This window comes from Odontomachus brunneus, unplaced genomic scaffold, assembly GCF_010583005.1.
Source record: "Odontomachus brunneus isolate Ranch 3 - 2012 unplaced genomic scaffold, Obru_v1 Obru_scaffold_074, whole genome shotgun sequence".
In the NCBI taxonomy this organism is placed as follows: domain Eukaryota; kingdom Metazoa; phylum Arthropoda; class Insecta; order Hymenoptera; family Formicidae; genus Odontomachus; species Odontomachus brunneus.
In genome coordinates this window covers 42,923-64,103 of record NW_022639524.1, presented here as the reverse complement: position 1 = coordinate 64,103, position 21,181 = coordinate 42,923, and the positions used below count along the sequence as shown (strand labels likewise).

General features: G+C 46.3%; 1 protein-coding gene across 1 annotated transcript in view; it reads left to right on the top strand.

Moving 5' to 3' along the window:
- LOC116847119 overlaps positions 1-19,421 on the top strand; it is a 39,894-nt gene extending 20,473 nt beyond the window's left edge. The window contains 7 exon segments of the mRNA XM_032821778.1: positions 2,262-2,315; positions 2,318-3,015; positions 3,124-3,206; positions 3,324-3,454; positions 4,447-4,612; positions 8,683-8,752; positions 13,995-19,421. Of these exon segments, the coding sequence (XP_032677669.1) occupies positions 2,262-2,315; positions 2,318-3,015; positions 3,124-3,206; positions 3,324-3,454; positions 4,447-4,612; positions 8,683-8,752; positions 13,995-14,526 (1,734 nt within the window). The 3' untranslated portion in view covers positions 14,527-19,421.
- Positions 19,422-21,181: the final 1,760 nt, after the last annotated feature.

The following is a 21,181-nucleotide window of genomic DNA, read 5'->3' as shown; positions in this document are numbered from 1 at the left end:
TCTGCGCCTGCTATCCTGCCGCCGCCGCCGCTGCCGCCGCCACCGACGCCGACGCCGCCAGTTATGTATTGATCATTACCCTCTTAAACAGATTTCTAATTTACATTAGTACCCGAGCGATCGCCCGCCCCGCACCTGCGTATACAAAGGCGCGTGGTCGCGCGAAACGCCGTGCTCTCTGTGCTCATCACGTATATACACTGCGCGCAAGTGCGAGGCCGTCATGGAGGACCAGCTGACGCGTCCTCCTGGTCCATCGGTGACGCCACGAGACTCATAGCACCGCAAGCAAGTCCGATCCGCGCGTGTCACGGACGTGTTCACGCGTACACCTCGAGAGTAGCGTCATTGACGCAGAGTGATACACAGAGAGCATCCATCCGACATCCATAGAGGATCGGGCACTCTCGCTGCTGCGATCCACGATCACGCTCAAAGAGACGTTGTGATTTTACAGAGATAGAGGGAGTTATAGAGAAAATGTGACATTGTATCTTTTTCCCGATTTGCCTTTGAAACAGCGTCTCGATCGCCGTTAGAGATTGTCCAGTCGGCGCGAGTGCGACGAGTAAAAATTCCAAGAAGTTGGAGATCACCATCGGACCGAGCACCGCGCGAAATGACGAGGTAGCCGCGGCGGCAGTTACCCCAGTACCTCTAGCAGCGACAAGTGTTCCATTGAGAGGAAGGGATGGTAACGGACTGACCGTCAGCTGCCGGTCGGTGACTCGCAACAACCCCTCGTCCTGCCAGCTCGCCGCATCGCTCGCGAGTGGCAGGACAACCCGGGTTGACCGCTGGTCGACAGCAGCGCCGCGGCAGCCCGCCAAAAAAGGAAGAGTCGCAGCGGCACGCAGCAGGAGAGGAAGGCCACGGAGAATGCGATATTCGCGTCGTCCCCCCACGCTTCCGGAATTGTAGACCGGCGGATGGTAGGGTCTCTGGTTGCCGCGAGAGCCATGAATCGTGATGATGCCACCCCACGGTGCCACCCTCGCACCCACCTCCCCCTCGCGCGCAACCCCCGGCCGCCCCCAGTCTCGCCGATAATCAATCGTCGTAACACCGGTCGGTGGTGATTCCGCTGACGCCAGGAACGAGCGCGTTTGAGACACGGCGGAAGGTGGGAGGGAAACGCACAGAGGGACCGAGAATAAATTCGCGGCGGGACACACGAGAAGGCAGGACCCGGTGGGAAACATACGGCGGCGTCGGAGTAAGAGGTGTCGACGTGTATCATCGGGCGAGAGAGAGAAAGAGAGAGAGAGAGAGAGAAAGAGAGAGTGGAGAGAGTGAGAGAGAGAAAGAGTGTTTTCGTGGCACGACAAACGTCACGGAGAATCGAGAAGAGGGTGCGTTTTCGCGATACAACGGAGCGAGCGCGCTATAGTCGTCGGCGTCGAGATAGACGGGGTGTTTGGTGGGTACAGGAGGGTTGGCGACGGAGGGGGGGTCCAGGGGTGAGAGCGGTAAAGAGAGAAAGGCAGAAAGAGAGAAAGAGAAAGAGAGAGATATGACGAATGGGTGACCGTGGGATGCCGCCCCTGGAGACATTTCACCGCACGAATCGCCGGGCGACGAAGTCGTCGCGTCAACGACTGGCGCTGCCGAAGCGGTGGCGGGCGCGGGCGGCCGTGTGAAATGTTGAACGTGCGATCAACGATGTGGCGGATGGTGCCATTAGGAAGCACGTCGATGCGAACGCGCGACAGATACGACGGCGTCCTACGTCACGGAGGCCTCCGGATGCGCGAGGTCGCCGCCGCCAGCGTCTGGAGCCCGCGGACCATCAGCGTGTAAGTGTCGCGATCGTGCGCCACCGTGTACGTGCTGTTTACAACGCTGACCGGTTTATGGGGCCCCGCTTGCTCACCTAACGCGCACTATAGCGCGACACGAGCGCGAGTATGTGAATGGAGTGTGTAACACCGTGCCGCCGGACCGTATACGAGCTTTCCCACCCGGAAGCGCGATGTCGCGGACGACCAGCAGCGTGTGTTGTTGCGCGTGATGTGCTAACGGTGGTGCAGGAATAAACGAGTGCGAGATGAGGATTCCGAGACTCGGTGGTCTGAATACTACTAGTGCCGAGTGATCGCGCGACGAGAGGTGCAGTTTCTGGCACGTCGACTCGACCACGCTGAGGATCCTCCGAACAGATCGCGTGAGATCGACGTGTGTGAACGTGCTGCTGCGTGTACGTGCGTGCGTCGTGTGCCTGTGTGTACGGGTGCGCGCGTGGCGAGAAGACATCACTCGAGATTCTCGGATCGATCGTTCCATGGATCGATTTGGATCGCTTCTTCGCTGGATATAAGGCGGCGGGCCCGCGAGCAAACACGAGCAGCCCCATATGGCGATGGAGCCCGAGTGCCTGGAGCCGCTGAACTTGGTGATCAAAAAGGACGACACTGACGGCGGCCCCACGGTGATCAGGGAGAAGATCGTGGCGTCGATCGACGAGGAGAAGTCCGAGACGGTCGAGGCGGCGATCGAGGATAACATGGCGATACTCCAGGACGCTGTCAAGTCCGCCGAGTCCGGCTTACCAACCGCGGATCACAAGCTTTTGACCGCGCTCTACATGAGCAGCCTCATGCAGATGTCGAGCTTGAACGCACCGCGCGGAATCACGCCACCCCCCTACGGCGGCGGCGGCGGTGGCGGTGGCGGTGGCGGCGGTGCTGTCAGCCAGCAGCAACAGCAGAATTTTATGCAGCTGTTGGCGATGGTGGAGGCGCGACACCGCATGTGGCAGCAGATGAACTGGCCGTCGTTGCCACAGAGCTTCCTGAGAAGTCCGCTGACGCTACCGCCGCAGCCGCCTAGCGCGTACTTTGACGGCTCGACGACGACGACGACGACGACCACGGCGGCGGTAGCGGCGACGACGACGCCGCCGAACCTGACTGAGCAGTTGTGCAACTCGCAGAACTCCGCGCCGACCTACCCCCTGTCCTGCACGAAACCCGAATCCCTCAACCCCGACGTCAAACAGCCCTACTTCAACAAACGGTACACACATACACACGCACTATCATCAAGTCTGTTGTATCGTAGAATGGCGCGAAACCGTTTGTGTCACGCGAGGAGCTCACGCTGAATATTTCCTGTGTATTTCAGGTCTACGATAGAACAGAAAAACTCCACGTCGTTGCCTACGGACAACGCAAAAGCCCAGGACACGGGTCAGCAAAACAATCAAGGTAAGTAGACTTTCACACGAGTAAAAGCAGCACATGTTGTTTATGGTTGATAATAATAATCGCGCTACTCGAGTACTCTGTAAGGCTCGATCTCATACCTTCATGCTGTTTTGACAGATAAAAAGAAACCCCATATAAAAAAGCCTTTGAACGCGTTTATGCTGTACATGAAGGAGATGAGGGCGAAGGTGGTAGCAGAATGTACCTTAAAAGAGAGTGCCGCAATCAACCAAATATTGGGAAGACGAGTGAGTAAACCTTATACTTGAATATAGTTGAGGCTTTAAATAAGCCGTCTTACATCAGAGTTAATCGGCAAATTTGCAACCAATTAGTATCCTAATTGAGCGTGGCAGTTGCGTCGCTTGCTCGTAATATCGCAAAACGAGCGTCATTCAGTTAAGTCTGTACGACACACCATTCACGTTCTGCAGTTAACGATACGAATAAATTATTCCACTCTGATGTAAGAATATTCACAATGCGCGAGAGCCAGCGTTTTCTTATGCGTAGTAAAACGTAACTCTTAAAATACCGCGAGTATCGGAAAACAGTCGCCGTGAATCGACTCGGTCACTTCTCAGATCGCTGGGAAATCCATTATTCCTAACGATATGAATAAATTGGATCGTTTCTATTCCGTTTACATCGGATAGCATTTTTATCAGACACCACCCAATGAGTACAATTGCTATTCTGATCCTACGTGCCGTTCAGGAACGATAAAGAGGGAAGGAGACGTTGGCTCGTCGCTTCAAGATTTACAAACGAGTTTTCATTCTGAATATACGATTACTGCATGTGTCTATGAAAACGCTTTATCGGGCTACCAATTGGAGCTAACTAACCGTACCTACTAGTATCTCAGTACGAATAGAGCATTGTAGGTGGGATCTAAGGAAATCTCAGACTCGCCTTGATAGAAAAAAATGCAGTGACGGGGGATGGGCCGAAGGGTGGTTTTCGTTGGGTTACTCTCGGAACACGGCGAGTCGTAAGACATATCCGCTTGTTGTGATTACGGTAAATAAGTTATTTGAGAGATCAGAGAGAGAGGGCGAGAGCGAGCGAACGAACGAACGAACGAACGAGCGAGCGAACGAGTGAGCGAGCGAGCGAGCGAGAGAGAGAGGGAAAAAGGGAGGGTGGGTTGGGGAGAAAGAACGGGGGACATGGTGCACGGATAAGTACAGCGAGGCTATGAATCTGTGAATTTGAATTTTGGGGGTATGACACGCAGTGGCACTCGCTAAGCCGGGAGGAGCAGGCGCGGTATTATGAGGCGGCCAGGCAGGAGCGCCATCTGCACCAGCAACGATACCCCGGCTGGAGTGCCAGGGATAACTACGGATATGGCAGCAAGAAGAAGAAGAGGAAGAAAGAACGCTCCGCAGATCCCACCGGAGGTACCACTTTCCAGTGCTAGAACAGCAGGCCCTTAATAATTCATTATAATAATTGCTAGTACCTATATACTGGTTGATTGAAACGATCAAAGTCTCTGTGCGTTTCTTTTTTTTCGTACGATATATATTTTTTTTTACGTTTTTTTTCCATTTGTTATGGTTTTTCTGGCATTCACTCTTTTTCGACGTGCAGACTATATATTTACCGACATATATCTCTTGGATATTTTATATATGTACATATATGCATATATGTATATTTTTACGTTTTTCGAATTGAATTGGATTGGATTGTCTGTGGGGGATTGTGGAATGTGGCGCAGCAGAGCAACAAAAAAAAAAAAAAAAGAAAAAAAAAGAGAAATGTACCAAAAGCCAAGAAAGTTAACTGAAAGTAAAAACGAAAGCAAATCAAACGGACTCTCGCGGGCATGCAACGCAATCTCTCTCTTTTTTTTTATCTGGCCAAACTCCCTAAAGCGGTATTCGTTCTTCGGGTGAACAAAAAGAAATGAGAAGAGACGGTAACGTCATCGATGATGCGATAAACGAGAGCGAGAGTGAAAACCGAAGCCTTAGGTACGGGATGTCTGGTAGAGCCCAGGGCCTGTCCCGCTTTTTTCTTACTTCTTTTCTTTCGCCTTTCTCGCCGGGGACGACATCTGCTCGCAATCGCTTACCTCCCAAGACGAGTCCCGTGCTCACGGCGAATCTAACGAGAACTGCGCCGACAGTGTCTCGCGTTTCTTTCGAAATTCATTTCTCTTCCCTCCGACCCCACCCGGTGCCCTCCCGTTAATATCCACCAGCGTACCTTCGCGAGACGAGCGTTTCTTCCTTACGGGAAGTGACGCTTTTCGTCGTGCAAGTCTCGCAAGCAAACCTGCCTTTGCAGTCGATGGCGTGACTCTCACGTGGGGGGAATTGGGGCAGGTGGCGAACGGAAATACACTGGAGGGAACATCTTACGCTTCTTTATATAGAGTGTGTCAGTAGTGGCGGAAGGATCGCAAAAATTGAACGACAGCGAAGTATAACTGAGCCGCGGCCGTCTTTCGCTTCTTGATCGATTTTGATTGTACGTTTGATTCAGAGCGAGTATTTGTGCTTCGCTGCTGCTTTAGCAAACAATTTCGACGAAATTATGATGTACATTAATGACAATTATCTCCTAAGGATTATGTCTTTCAGCGATTGCTTGTTACCACAGCTGTGTACGATATCCTTAAGGGAAATCCATGTCTTTTTCAGTGTATGACCGTGCCGACACTACTCTTTCACTCTCTTGTTCGCACGCGTACTCCAGAAAAAGAAACCGAAAAGAAATTCTCTACCGTCCACCCGCTAGGCACTAGGCCGTGTCCTCTATCAGACACCCTGTATGCTGTAGGTTGCTAACATCGACCATACAACGAATAGCGGTGCAACCGAGGGGGAGGGGACAACCTAGGCTGTTCTTCTAGCACTTTAAACGGAAAGTAGGGACCCCAGTGTTACTGAAATGCTATGAGGCAACGATTGCAAAAAAAAAACTATATATATATAAAAAAAGAGAAAAGAAAAAAATATATATATATATAAAAGACAAAGATATTAGAGAAAAAGCTTACGAGAATGAGCAGAAACGAATTCCTAGATAGAGCGAGCTAACTCTGATTTTTAAAACGCAATTAGGGTGGCGGCAGTAGCATTAGTGAATCTTTTTTTTTCTTGATTAAAAATATTGTTTAGTCCACACGGTTCATGCACAATTACAAAAAGTGTTTGGTTCTCTCTCGGTAGTGGCACGCGCTAGGGCGAGAGGAACAGGCCAAGTATTATGAGTTGGCGCGACGGGAGAGACAGTTGCACATGCAGCTGTACCCTGACTGGTCTTCCCGCGCAAATACCAACCGAACTAAGAAGAGGAAGCGCAAACAAGACACAAACAGTGATCCTGGAGGTACCCACATGCCTCACTCCACACATTCTTAAAATCTCCGTCATGAAAAGAGAGCCCCCCGCCCCCTCCACCCACTCATTATTACATATACTATTATATTATACATTCTTATTGCTACACTACATTATGTTGCATGTTTCCCCCCCGTCTTAGGGGTTTTGGGTCGATATATTATATATATATTATATATATGATTGACTATATTATTATTATTCTTATTATTCTTATTATTATTATACACACACGCATATACGTTCATATATACATATATGTGACTCTATTATATATATATATATGGTCTCTCTTTACACACAGAGTCGCGAGTAAACGGGCGTGCACGTAGGCATGCGCACGTGCGTGCCTATGTATTTGCATTACACATCGGACAACACTTGAGTGACACTGACACGACACACGCACACCAGAGACAAGACACCACGCATCTTATTATTAATTACGTATACAACTTTGGGGACGCTGGCCATCTTGCATTTTTACAGGGACCTACTCCGCAATCAGACAATCCTGAGCGTTTAATTTTCTCTCAGTCTTTTCGTCTCTTTCTATACATATTTCTCTCTCTTTTCTCTCTCTCTCTCTCTCTCTCTCTCTCTCTCTATCTATCTATCTATCTATCTATTTCTCTATCTTTCTCTCTATCTTTTTCTCTATCTTTATTTTCTTCTATAAATATGTACTTCAGTTTTTTACTCTTACTCTTGTTCATTTTCTCGGTTTCCGACTCTCTCACTATCTCTCACTCTCTCTTAATCCTATACTTGGTATTCTCGATTCGTACGTTTATTTTCCTTTGATCGTTTCAATGTTGCCTGGACCCTTTGATTTTTATTCTAATTTTATTATTTTCGTTCTATCGTCACCTCTAATCGAATCACTTAATTTATTCTCGACCCCCACATACGAGATTTTTGTTTCACGGCGCTCACGCGATAGAGCGTTCACATCCATGATTTGTATTTTTATATATATATATATATATATATATATATATATATATATATTTCCGGAGCTTGCGTTTTATGATACAAGTCACGTACATTTCAACGAGTAGATGATCTTTGATCGTGTTTCTTAAGACGTTTCAACGTTCACGTTGCATGCCATTTATCCGTTTGACAAAGATACGAGTCGCTCGCATTGAAAGCGACATAAAGTGTGCTTCCGAATAAAAAATGTAGAGAGTTCATATCACATCCCATCGAAATTTTAATGTCTCGAAACTGGACTTGCATCATTTCTCAAGCAAACGATTCGTATCTCTGTTAATATACATACGTAGGTCCTTCCCCGAAGACTACCGATCGAACTATGATCGCGAGAGTTATAAATCGTACCGTTGTGCTTTCCACGTTTGTTAAAAATTTTATTGTCGCGCAGATTAACACTTGACGACACGTTGAAACTTACATCGACATAACGTCTTCCATGAAGGTCCTACGATGTACCGTTGACAATCCTTTGAGGTCAAACCGGAAACAAATTCATTTTGCCTCGCGATGTAAACTTAAACTAATTCCGCTTTCTATCTGGCACAAAAATTTTCGCGCGGTGACTCTTCGAGTTGGAATACTTCCCGTAGAATTCTTCCGTAGAATCTCTTTTCGAAATGCGAAACAAAACACGCCGCATTGATGACAGCATTAACGTCGGTGGATCTCAAGGGGTTAAACGCCGTTCTGTTACACGCATGACTTAGTTGACATTCGTTAAGTTCGTCTGGCAGTCACAGAAAGCATAAGTATGTAAAACGCAGTAAACTCGAGCACCGATTTTCACTCCGTTTTACGTTTTTTTTTTTTTTCTTTTCCATATTCGATCGTTCACACGACAATCCCGCACGGTTTTGTCGGTAATACACGTAACTATATCACCCGTATTACTTTTCTTTTGGTTTTTATCTCTCTCTCTCTCTATCACGTGATCGTAGAATGCTCGAGTCGATTTTTGTTTCCACGTCTTTCTTCACACGACCGTGTAACGTCAATGTCAATAACTACGTCATTCCTCTGACAGAATGTACCTTAACGTTGAGTAGTAGTGACCCCCCGCTCGCTCGGTAGTCTCATAAGAAACGTTTTGTACTAATCGTTCCGTTTCCCTTTTCTAGGTAACAACATGAAGAAATGTCGCGCCAGGTACGGATTAGACCAGCAAAACCAATGGTGTAAACCTTGCAGGTACGTGTGTCGCGTGCAGAGCTTCTCTCGATACACCTTGTGCTTTTAACGAAAGAGTATATATTATCGCCCGTCGAATACCGCGCGTGCACGCGCGCGATTTCCGCGACTCGCGTGATGTAAATACTCGCTGAATTTCTAAAGAAACCTTGGAGAATGTCGTGTTCATCGATTACATCTTCCAAAATCCTCGTCGTGTCCGCCGCGGAACCAAAGTAGAGGGTACGAAAGGTCCTCTCTGGGGAGTTATTGAAACAATCGATGAGTGACCGCGTGGGTGACTGGTAAGGACGAAGCGTACCCTGGTACTTCCAAGGCGGATGGCGACAATGTCGGGAGAAAGAAATCTCGCGAACGAATCTGGCCACGTATACAGTAAACGACTCTTTTCGAGATCGCGCTCGCGTTCAACACCGGATTCTAATATCCTCGACGTTCGCTGTCTCGTATCGGTCTCGTATCCGGATCCCGTTCCGTCATCCACATGTTACCGTGGAACTTGAAAGAGAGGAACACGCCACCGAACGGCGATGTACCTCCACGACATATAATTTATGCACCACGTGCATACACACACACACACACACACACATATACACAGCCTGGCGAACCGATGCGACGCGAAACGCCAGAAACGCGGCGGTAGGTTCGCCTCGTATCGGGAATGACTCGCGTTTCGCGGCGACGGTGCTCCCTGGAGCACCCCTTGCCGAATCCGAGCGTGAGCCCAGGGAGAAAGAGAGAGAAAGAGAGAGAGACAGAGAAAGAGAGAGAGCGAACGAGGAAAGAAACAGGGAAAATGCGGGCGCAGCGAAACTGCGCGACGCCGTCAGAAAATGTGTCTTCCAAAAAGAAAGAGAAAAACGAGGCGAAACGAGAATCTAACGAGAAAATCCAAAAGACAGGGGATGGCGGGCGATCCTCCCCACGAAGGGCGCGACGCAGCGCGTCTAGTCGCGCATACCTGGCTTGTTGTAAATACCGGTTATATCTAGAAGCACACTCACTATCTCTCGTAGTTTGTCGCGGTGTCACGTGCCACCCGTTTAGCGCCGACTACTACTACTACTACTACTAACTGTGGTCGTTGTCACGGCGCACAGTACGCCCAAATGCCCCAACTCCCGGCTGGGTTTGTGAATCTCATGGACCTCATTAAAGGGGCGAGGACGAATCCCATCGACGGTTTAACTCTGACGATGAGAGAAAAGAAAAAGAGATAGTCTCGCGAGAGATCCGCGATTTCGAGCGCACGACTCGGCGAAAAAACCGAGATTCTCGCGGTTCACCAATCCGCCACGCGACCCGTGTCGTTGCAGCCGTCGCAACGACGACGAGATTATACGGGTGGAGGACAATCAACGCGCGTCGTGTGCATGGGAATGAATTAGAAGCGTGTAAAGTTCGTGTCGTGTACATTTGAGCGACTTGTAATCACTGTGCGATTGTCTCTCTCTCTCTCTCTCTCTTTCTCTCTTTCTCTCTCTCTCTCTCTTCTTCTTCTTTCTCTTTGGCTTATGTTGGTCCTGCCAAATTTTTATCGAAGGCTCTCCCGCTCAATTCGCTGAGAGCAGCGAGATCGTCGTTGGAATTCGCCAAGAAGCACACCTATAGTTTGTTGCATTTGGACTTAGCTGACTGCACACTCTGCATCGAATCTGCACGTAACTTACTTACGGCCTGTATGAGTCGCGTCGTTCTGCCTTCGACTGGACGTCGTTTCGTTATTGCCGCGTGCGCGGACACCCGAGGAACATATATCCTTAGAGGATTGCGAGAGACGCGCGACAATAATAGATCACAGAGCGAATCACGATCTCACGGTGCTACCCTGAGAGACTACCCAGAGTAGACAAATTTCGAAGCGTCAATGCGGGTATTTGGGAGACATATTTTCTGATCGATGCAACAGTCACCGTCACTATTACCTTCCGCCGTCTTTCTTCGTTCCACTCACGTAAGATCCGTCAAGTTTGTTCCAGCGGGGCCGGCAACGCTGCGATACCTACGTAACGCCAGGGGGTTGTTTCGTCAGATGTCACTGAGTCATTCTCTGTTGTCCAAAATTCATTGCCTATCCGGCAAATTACTTCTATCGAGAACGCATGTCAATGCGATCAAACAAATCACAAGTAAATGGACGCGATCGTTTCTCATCGCATCGTAAAGATTGGCAGTCGAGTCGCGGATCCCGACGATCGCGCCGGCCCCGCTTTCGCGATTTTTCAACGTCGCGAGTGGCCCGGGGAACGAAAGTGACAGAACGAATGCGAGAAAAGGCTGGGAACACGGTCCCCTCGACATATAATGAAATGATGACACACGTGCGTGTGGGTGACGACACGATACGGTGCGAGATTGAGGTGGGATTAAGTCGACGATGATGTGTCTTAGCGAGAGCGCCCCTTTAATGGCTGGTGGTTGGTTTTGGCAGCCCAGTGGAGCATGGAGCGGGGATGGGCATCCACGCGAGCATAATCCATCACGGTGTGGGAAGTAGCGCGGGGGCAGGGGTCGGGGCTGGAGGCGGTGGAGGGACGGTGGGGACGGCCGCCGCCCCGCCAAACACCAACACTGCCTCCAATGCCTCCTCGCCTCAGCAAGAACCCACTTATGTTAATCTCTAGTCAAGCCTATCGCCTCCCTTCTACTGCAACACTTCTTCTTAAACAGTGGTCAGTCCCGACTTAAACCTACGGGCCCCCGTTGGTCCTCGCTATGGTCTACTAGCTGCTCGAAAAAAATAGCTTGAAATATTTTGTCCCACCTAGTGATAACTTGGGTACCGAGAAAAATTATCCTGTTTCTATTTTTTGTTTCTTTTGTTTTTTTTTTTTTTTTCAAAACCAAAAGCTCGCGGTTTGTTGGATAATATTGTGGGAAAATAGATACGAGCTAGGCGCCATAGTGAGCGACACGGCGGCGGCCCGGTGCTCGCATTGTTTCTCATTGTTGTGGCTCTTTACAGCTTATTATTGTTATTTATTTACCCTCTCGTTTAGTTGGAACTTACTCAGTGTTGCCCTTAGCATGGCTGGTCTGTAATGAATATATTTACCATATGTTTCTACGTATATATATATATGTGTGTGTGTATATATATATATATATATATATATATATATATATATACACACATATACATGTAACAGTTATTTGGTCCGATTTCGGAGAGAACGTTTGACATTATAGAAGATCTTTATATATCCTCATTTTTTGGCATGGCAGTTCGTACGATTAAGACCAGATGATTGTATTGTACGGATGTGTTCCTACTTTTTTTTCTATTTTTAATGTCTAATGACTTTTTTTCGTAATAGTTTTATACGATAACGTGTTCTCTATACATATAGTGCATATAACCATTCTTCAGGCACTCTTCTTTGTGAAAAAAAAAGAAACTACGCTGACTGCGTAGAGTGGAATTCAAGTCGAAATTTAACACAATTTCGAAATGGTCAAAGTCTCGAATTGGATTGCAAAGAACGGCAATTGTGTTTCTTTTTTATTGAAAAAATAACCCTTTATACTCTCAAAAATCCTTTATACATTAAAAAATCTTATGTGCACAGTACGTAAACAAATGTTCCAAAAAGTCCGCTCTAAATTTTGTGTCGAAAATAACTCATTTATATGTTCATTTTTGTGTTATTTACATTATGTATAGACTAGTATATAATATGAATAACACATGAATGAGTTATTTCCAACACAAAATTTAGAGTGAACTTTTTGGAACACTTGTTTACATACTGTGTACGCAAGATTTTTTACAGTGTACTCTCAAAATGGAAAATATGTGTTAAAAATCTAGATGTAGTCCGAATTTGGAGACTCTCGCGTCATAGTCGTTTGTTTTTCGCGACTGCGAAAACGATTTCTCTAACGGAGGACTATAAAAGATGCGGAGGATTATAAAGTTGCAATCCAGTGTGAGACCTCGAACGCCGTCCGTTGTCGCGCGTTGATAAGGAGTGAGCTTAACTCCCGTAAGTTTTGTGTAATGCTTTTGAGATCCGAGTGTGGCTGCGAGTTAATAAGCAACCCTCCGTCGTTCACGACACGGCCGACGTAACTAACTGATTTTAGCTGCAGAGATAAATAATGAGAGCCAATGGCAGAGCGGTAAAAATGTGTCTCGACTGCGCGAAGCAGTTCTCACGAGGTCGGACGGGCTCACTTTTGAAAATTGTGCAGTAGCAAATCCGCCACTCTTCTTCCTCATCGTCATCCGCAATCTACCATTGCTCGTTGTCTCGTCCACTTTCGACGGGACTGCAAAAGCTTCGCTTCGACGCGCGTTTCGCAATTAGTCGCGATATTCCAAGTTCCACGTAACATACCGGCCACCACTTGCGTGTGCGTGAGCGCGCCTCCGTTGATCGGCAAACGAGTCTTACGATAGATCAGTATAACTACGAAAAGAAAGAAGAAAGGAAGGAAAAACCGCGCGAAAAACCCCATCGATCTGCGGATGATCGACGTTCGTTCTAGATATGCCCTCCTGGCGTTTCGATTGAGTTTTGTTTCGTTTTCACGTATAAATTTCTTACACAGTTGTGCTTGTTAGGTTTTATAAAGATCTTTGAGCATGGCATTTGCGAACGAGTGGTCAGTGTCGACAATCGAAGCATCGGCAGGCGCACAAAAAGGATCGATCGTCCGACGATTGGTCAGAACGCTCGTTAAGACGATCCATTTAACGCGCGAGAAGCAAGTTTGTGCGTCTGACTTTGCAATGATGACGAGTGATCGCATGTTTTTTTAGTTGGTAACAATTCTAGATGTAACGTTCTTTACGGACACGACGCTTTCCATCGGTGAGAACTCTCCGTCGAGGTTAACGCAAGAGACGCAAATGATAAAATTCAGAGTGGAGAGTTGAGATAATTATCTCTCTTAAAATTTAAACGTTCATAATAATCAGATTATCGAATTGTCGTGCAATTGAAGCTGCTAGCTGGCGGTGGTCGAAAGCATCCATCGTGCTGCTAAAAGCATATCACGGGTGATAAATGGTTCCGATAACTTTCCAACGCCCAGATGTGTATGTGCTTCTCTACTTCATTTAAAAAAATAACAAACAAGAAATTTAATATCCATTCGTTGTTATCTAAGTGGGGATCGAGGATCAACCGCGCCCACCACTCACAGATGGAAATGCCGTAATCACACCATTACATTATATCCGCGGATGCACCCGAACGAGCGCACGCTAATCTACTCCCGTCCTTATTTGCAGACGTAAGAAGAAATGTATCAGATACATGGGGGAGGGAGGAGACGGCGACGGCGAAGCCGACGGTGAAGGCGAGGACGACCACTCGGAGGACAATCTGGGCAGCGTAGGTGAAGCAGGTACTCCCGAGGATGACGAGTCTCTAAGCAGCCCCGGAGGCCTGTCCGCGTTGTCTAGTCTGGCGAGCCCGTCGTTGGTCTTACCATCGCCCTCAAGCCTGGCCAGCCCGTGCCCGTGTCCGTTGACACCCCCAGTGCCACCCCCGCCTCTGTCGAATACGAGCCAGCAGTCGCACAATCAGCAGCCAACCACGACAACAGCGGCGGTGGCGGCGGCGGCGGTGACGACGGCGACGGCGACTGCGGCAGCGACGGCACAGCAGCAACAGCCACCCCCGCAACCCCATCGCAATCCCGTCGGCACGAATCCGCACGACATCAACAATCCGCTCAGCGTCAATCAGCTGACCGGACAGTGTATAAAGAGCGAGCCCGCGCCCTCGGGCCCCTCCAACCCGGCGATCAGTGTTACGTAGCCCTGGGCGGACCCACGTGACCGGACTGTTGCAACACGCGGAGTCATCTACGGGGTCCATCTATCTATACACACGACGAGGAGGCCGGGCGACAAAGGCTCGATCGAGACGAGAACGGACGGGGGCGACTGGTGGACCGCTTCCGGGGCGAGGATTCATCAGCGAGGATGACTTCGCTGTCGCCGAGCTCCCAATATTTTTACCTTAGTTTCGGTCCAGCGAGGTGGGACCAGATAGGGGTTCGAGGAATGTATCGTACTTCCGAGAAGACAGTACGAGGAGTACTCGAAGTGAGATCCGCTTGGATCGGATCAGAGTCGTGGACGAGTCGCGGCGACGACACGCGTCGTGTCGATAGATGTGATTAACACGGGGAAGGAAGCCACGGCCGACAGGATTCGAGTTCGGACGCGTGGAGATCGCTCGACAAACGTCGTCGTGAACGACGCGACCGTCTTCGCATGGAAATGGGTGGTATCGCCATCGGTCGTTCTCTCCTGGCGCCGTACCCAACCTCGCTCGTGTCCGTTCGCCGGAGTAGAGAGAGAGATCATTCAGTGTCCAAAGTCGGGAATAGCGGGTAGAGGTGGGACGTTAATATACGTGTAACGAACAGAAACAAATATGATGCAGAAATACTCAGGACCAAGTGTCTGGCTGTAGTCATCCGCTCGGCAGGGAGAGAAAAATTGCGAGATATGAGCGAGAGCGCGCGAGAAAGCGAGAGCGAGCGAGAGAGCGAGAGGGAAAGTGTGAATGACAGTGAGAGAGAACGGATATGTATGTGTGCGTGCGTGCGTGTTGCGTGCTTGCGTCCGTATGCGTACGTACGAAACGGAGAAGGCGCAGAGTACACACTCGATTATGGTGTGTGTGACTGAGAGGGCAGACTCGCCGAAGAAGATGCGCGTGACGCAGCTTGTAGTCCTTGTTACGTTGTGATGCCAATGACTGAGAAGTCATGTTCCTGTGCCAGGTACTATACTTTAGAAAGTAATTATATCGCGAACAAGTAGCTAAGAGGTAAAAAAAAGCGAAGGAAAGCCGCGAAGAAAGGAAGGAGAAACGAAACGGTAGCCGGGCGCGCGCGCGCGTTTTTATCGCCATTGATTTATTCGCCCTCACGGTATCAAAATACCTATCTTCTGTATGTAATTTGTTATTTTTTTAAAAGTCTATACACACAGTGCGATTAATTAGCGTGTAAGATAATCCCTTTAGTACTGAATCCTTTCACCTTCACCGAATCCCTGCTCACTCTCTACTCGAGTACTCTCCCTTCCTCCTCCTCTTTCCGTTCTTCTACAGAATCCTATCGTTTCTTGCTTTCTTGATAACGTCGCTGGACGTGACGCAATTGGCAGGGTTTTATCATAATGTAGAATTTCGATAGAGTGGACTAAACAATTCTATCCGCGTAACACAATGTATTGTTGACCCTTTACGGTCGTAGTTTGGACCGTGCACGGTAATGCATCTTGTGCCGAGATGCGTTACGACCGTAAAGGGTTAAAGCTGTACGTTTTAACACGTAAATCGTTGCTGTCGCGATCGACTTGGCACCACTTGAGGTCTTCGCCCTTCGGTTCGTTCAAGAATCGAGAGGTGATTAATCCAATCGTTAACCGACGAATTCGCTCTTTCGACTGAACGAAGACAATAAACGCGATAGATGAAGAAAAAAAAAATAAAAATGAAGAAAAGACTTAGAGTCGAGAGACGCGAACGCGCGAGAGAGCTTCCACACGAAGATCTGAGCACGCTTCGTTGAATCGTTCGCGACCAGCACGTATTCTTTTTTTATTTATTTCCTCTTTATAGACTACAATTTTTCTGCAATATGTTCATTCCCTTATCATCTGTATTTTCTACTTGGAAATCATATCAATCCGTTATATCCTTTTCCCGATCTATATTCCTTGTTACCCCTCTTTCTTAATCTCTTATGAGCGTGTAGCGATGTACGGTTACAGAGTTTGTCCGATTTATGGGTTTAATGCCGATTCGTAATCCATATGTGTGTCGAAGTACATCAAGTGTCAGAGAAATATGTTTCTCTCCGTGATTGTGCAGAGAGGTAATTTTTAACTGTTGCAACGAACGGCGATATCGGTCTTTAGGAAGTAAATTTGTAATTATCTCTTACCGAAGGCGAAGCGTTCTTCGGTGTTTTACTACTTTATTTTTCTACTATTTCTCATTATATTCATTCTAGTGTCATTTGGCATTTCGATACGATAGGATAGTGCAGATTCTCGTTATGCGCGCGGAAATCGTCGTTAGAAATATTGTTATTGCGGATATCGGCGGCATTGCGTTCTTTTTTTTTTTTTTGTACGTTCTATTATATTACCTTGTTTTATGGTGTAACGAGCAAACGATAAGTGAAAACGTACCTCTCTGACATTGCGATGAATGTATTGAAAATGATAAATATGTCGATGTGCGAATTTGTGTAGACGCTTTGTTTGCGAATGTACCAAGAAACTGTTACTTGCGCGGTAACAAGCTGCTCGCAATCATCATTTTGTGAATATGTACCAGACTTTTTATCCCTTTACTCACTTTATAAATAAGTTTCGAACTGATTTTTTTTTTTTCGAATGACTTTTATCGACCTCTTTGTCCATCTTCCATATGCTCGATATTTTCTATACACGCGAGACAAAAATTCGCCTCCGCTTTAAGAGTTCCTTCGATTTCTCGCAGCGGGTAATTCACAATGTCGCTTTGTAAGCAGCTTGAATCGCGCATCGAACATGCGCGATAAGTCGAACACACAATTGCGACGTGTATTAATAGCGATCAATTTTTTTTGTTACGTGACATCTCGGTGCAATCTAATCCTTTTTACCATTTTACAGGAGAAAAATGAGAGAAGGCGCGTTAGCGGGTCTTTTGTTACGATTGTTCTATGTGCGTTCGTTTATGGAGAAAAAGCAGCTCTTCTTTTGTATATAAAATAAATATGTTAAAGGAGCATTTGTTGCGGCGCATGGGAAAGTGCAATGAAGAGAGATCGAGCGAGAGAGAGAAAGAGAGAGAGAAAGCGAGAGAGAGAGAGAAAGTGAATGCCGAAGATCGCGCGCGTTTCTGCGCTACGAAACGGGAATATAAACGTCGCGAGTGTGTACGCGAATATCGGCGAAAATGGTTTTCCCTCCTCTATCCCCTTTACTTCTCTCCCTTTCGCAACGCGTTTTTTCTATGTTTTTCCTATTTCTTTTTTTCCCCACCCTCTCTCATCCGACTGAGTCTTATACGGTGTCTGTATAGCGAGCAACTTGACAGTCGCTGTGAAGAAAAAAACGCGTCGCTGAGTGTAGCAGCAAATTGAACGTGCCATAACAACACCATGCCAATATTATTGATAATACATATTGTTTTTATACTTTACGATCCGTTCAACAACGTCGTTCTGTCAGTCAGTCAGTCAGTCAGTCAGCCAGTGAAGCACGGGGCCTATCGACGCGAATTTGCCCTCAACTCTCTTATACATCTTCTTTTCTCTTCAACCACCGTTCTCCTTCACCCCTTCTTTCCCGCCCTTCTTCGTTTGTCGATCGAACTCGACGAGCAGACTGAACAAAGATACCAACAAAGAAGCATATGAAAGCGTCCCTCACCTATTTTGATGAATCTTGGTTATGTTATAGACAGCTATGCTGTTTCGCACACGTATTCGAAGCCCATCTGAATCTGCAGGGATACTTCCACATGTTTCCTTCTAAGGAGCTACTTCTTGGTAATCTTAATGTAAGCCTCATTTCTATCTCGCTCGTCGAACGTTCTGTATGTTACCGAAACGAATCGAGCCGTGGGCAAAGCAAGAGAACGCGATTCACTCGTCATTCAGAGCACTTGGGCAAACTTATCGCGTACGTATAAGAATACGTGAGAAAGGAAGAGAAATGCTGACTGCGGAATGCGTTCGATCGAGGAAGCGAAGTACCTCTACCGAGTAAGTACGGGGCAAGGACGACCAGCGACATCTCATAAGACGAGCACGAGGGAAAAAGGAGACGGCAGACCAGCGGCGTCACCATCACCACCAGGTCGTACTGACAGACGTAGCCACTAGACGAGAATACAAGACTCGCGAAGTCGCGCGATGTATTATTGTATGCGTGCGTGTATGCAACGATGACTGCACTGTACGAGGAGGGTGACGCGAGCGGAGGTGATAGTCCTATCAGCGGATAATCGGACATGTCAATTGACGCGCCCTTGAACGCCAAGTATGGCGAAGATTCTCCTCGAAGAGGAGGACGGTATATTCTTGAAGCTCGCTCGCGTCACGCTACCTCCCTCTTCACTTTGCTAGGAACGAGACTACGTCGCGAAGGATTCGGCGGCGGCGGCGGCGGCGGCGACGGAGTGCCTGCGGTGACACCGGAAGTTGCGTTCGATATCTCGCGGGGGAACGTTGTTGATGCAAGGAGATGCGTGCTTCCGGGAGAATGCGATCCTCGGCGGGCAAACTCGCTCGATATGGCCTACAGTCCGCACAAGAGGAGGGTATCGAGAGCAGTATGCGCGTCGTTAAATCCTACGGGTCGCGGGTGATACCCCCCTTTTCCTCCCTTCATTAAGGCAGACGAGGTGGAAAGGTCCTCGAGCGGACAAGTCGGATTCGGAGCTCGTGTCTCGCTTCAAGGAGTGGTTGTACCATATTGTAAAGTATCAATCGCGACAGTTCTCAGCTGCGTTGTACAGTGTTTTCTAAGTATCTAGTTGATAGAGTGTGTAATTGAGGAGGAACATTGTATTTACATTAATAAGTGATCTGTATCAAATTCATTCTCGTATAGCCGTACTCTTACTCATGTAGATGCTAAAAGTGATTTGTGTCATAAAGAAAAACCTATAAATAAAATTAGCACTTTGAGAACGTTGTCGGCCGCGTGTGTCTTTTCCCTCATCCCCGCCGTGGATAGAACTTTATGAGTACATGGATAGAACTAATGACATTTCTGAAATTTTGCTTCTAGATTAATTGTGCAAATTTTACTGCACTTGAAAACCAATGGAGCTAATGGAGGAAATCTTGAAATATAATGTTATATAAACTTATAGTCCTACCTTTATGCTACAAATTATTACTTATTATCTCTTGCATAGTTTAAAATACTTGTTCCTAAATTATTTCATATTCGACTATCACGACATTCTATCTTCATTTAAGGCTCCTGGTTCCTCGCCAGGGAACTCTTGATTACTGACGTCAGAAGCGAAAAAACGTATACCCAAAATTCTTGCAAAATATACTGAAATAAAAAGATATGTTCATAAAGTGACACTTGGAATTGATTGAACACATTTGTAATATATTTCAAAAACTTTCCTTTTACTCTAACAATCAATAAAAACCAATAAATTAACGTGAGGAAAAGAATCGTTAGGCTAAAAAGAAAGGCTATATGTCACGTTAATTTTTACGAGATTATCTATATCGATTGTTAAAACAAAAATTTTCGAAATATTTGACAAATATGCTCAATCAGTCCCAACTGTTATTTATGAACATTATTTTTCATTTCGATATATTCTGTAATAAGAATTTTAGGCATATGTTTTTCTGTTTCAGATGTCACTAGTGAAGATGAGCACAGAGGAGCCTCATTGTTCTCTTAATTTTAATAAAAAATATATTGACTGTGTAACTCGCTGCATTGTAAATAGAGTATACCCAGTAAGCAAAGAACTTTAACATTTAGAAACGTTGACGGCTTTATGTGCATTGTTTGGATATTTTTAATAATATTGCATTTATATTTTTCACATGTTATTTTGTGATATAATTTTTCTGAATGTTGTTTAAACGTTTTAAAAACATTACAAAAAATATATTTTTTAAATGTTACCTTAACATTTATTTGAGGTCAATGCAACATCTTAAAAATATTTCTACCGATTAAAACATTATAGCAACCCTATTTCAACATTATTGAAACTTCTAAATCGTGGTCAAAGTATGTTCATAATGATGTTTGATACAATATTAAACACTACATATTTGACAATATTACAGGTTCTTCAATATCATTGTAGCAACGTTGTATTAATGATTTCTTGCTTACTGGGTATTTAATTGGTATATATAAGCAGATATTAAATCTAATATGGATTAACAGCTAAATGTATATATGAAACACAATATGAACTTTCTTTCTTCATAACACTTTGATTATTTCTTGTTTTACTGTTGTTGGGAATTTTAATAGGATTTGAAGATATGAAAGAGTGAACAGAAAGAAAAGCAAACATAGTAAGGTTCAATAATACTATGCATCGATAAAAATTTAAATTTCTACACGGTACAATCATAAACACATAGAAGTGTAATATTGGCAGTTGCCAACAAAATAAAATTCATTACCCAAAGGACATTATTAGGTATATAAATCAGCGAGATTACGTTCGAGATTATACGATAAAGGACTCCGCAGAATCCTTATGGGAAATGGCTTTCGGCTAATTTTTTTTTAAATTTGATATGTGTAGTTCTCAACACGTAAAACAAAAGTGTCCAAGGTCCCAAGGTCCGATCACGAGTAGTTTTCGAGATACAGCACTCCAAAGTTGGACTTTTCGTACTTTATTGCAGCGTAGTGCGGATGCAGTCGATGTCGATGCTTACGATTAAAGTGGGTGT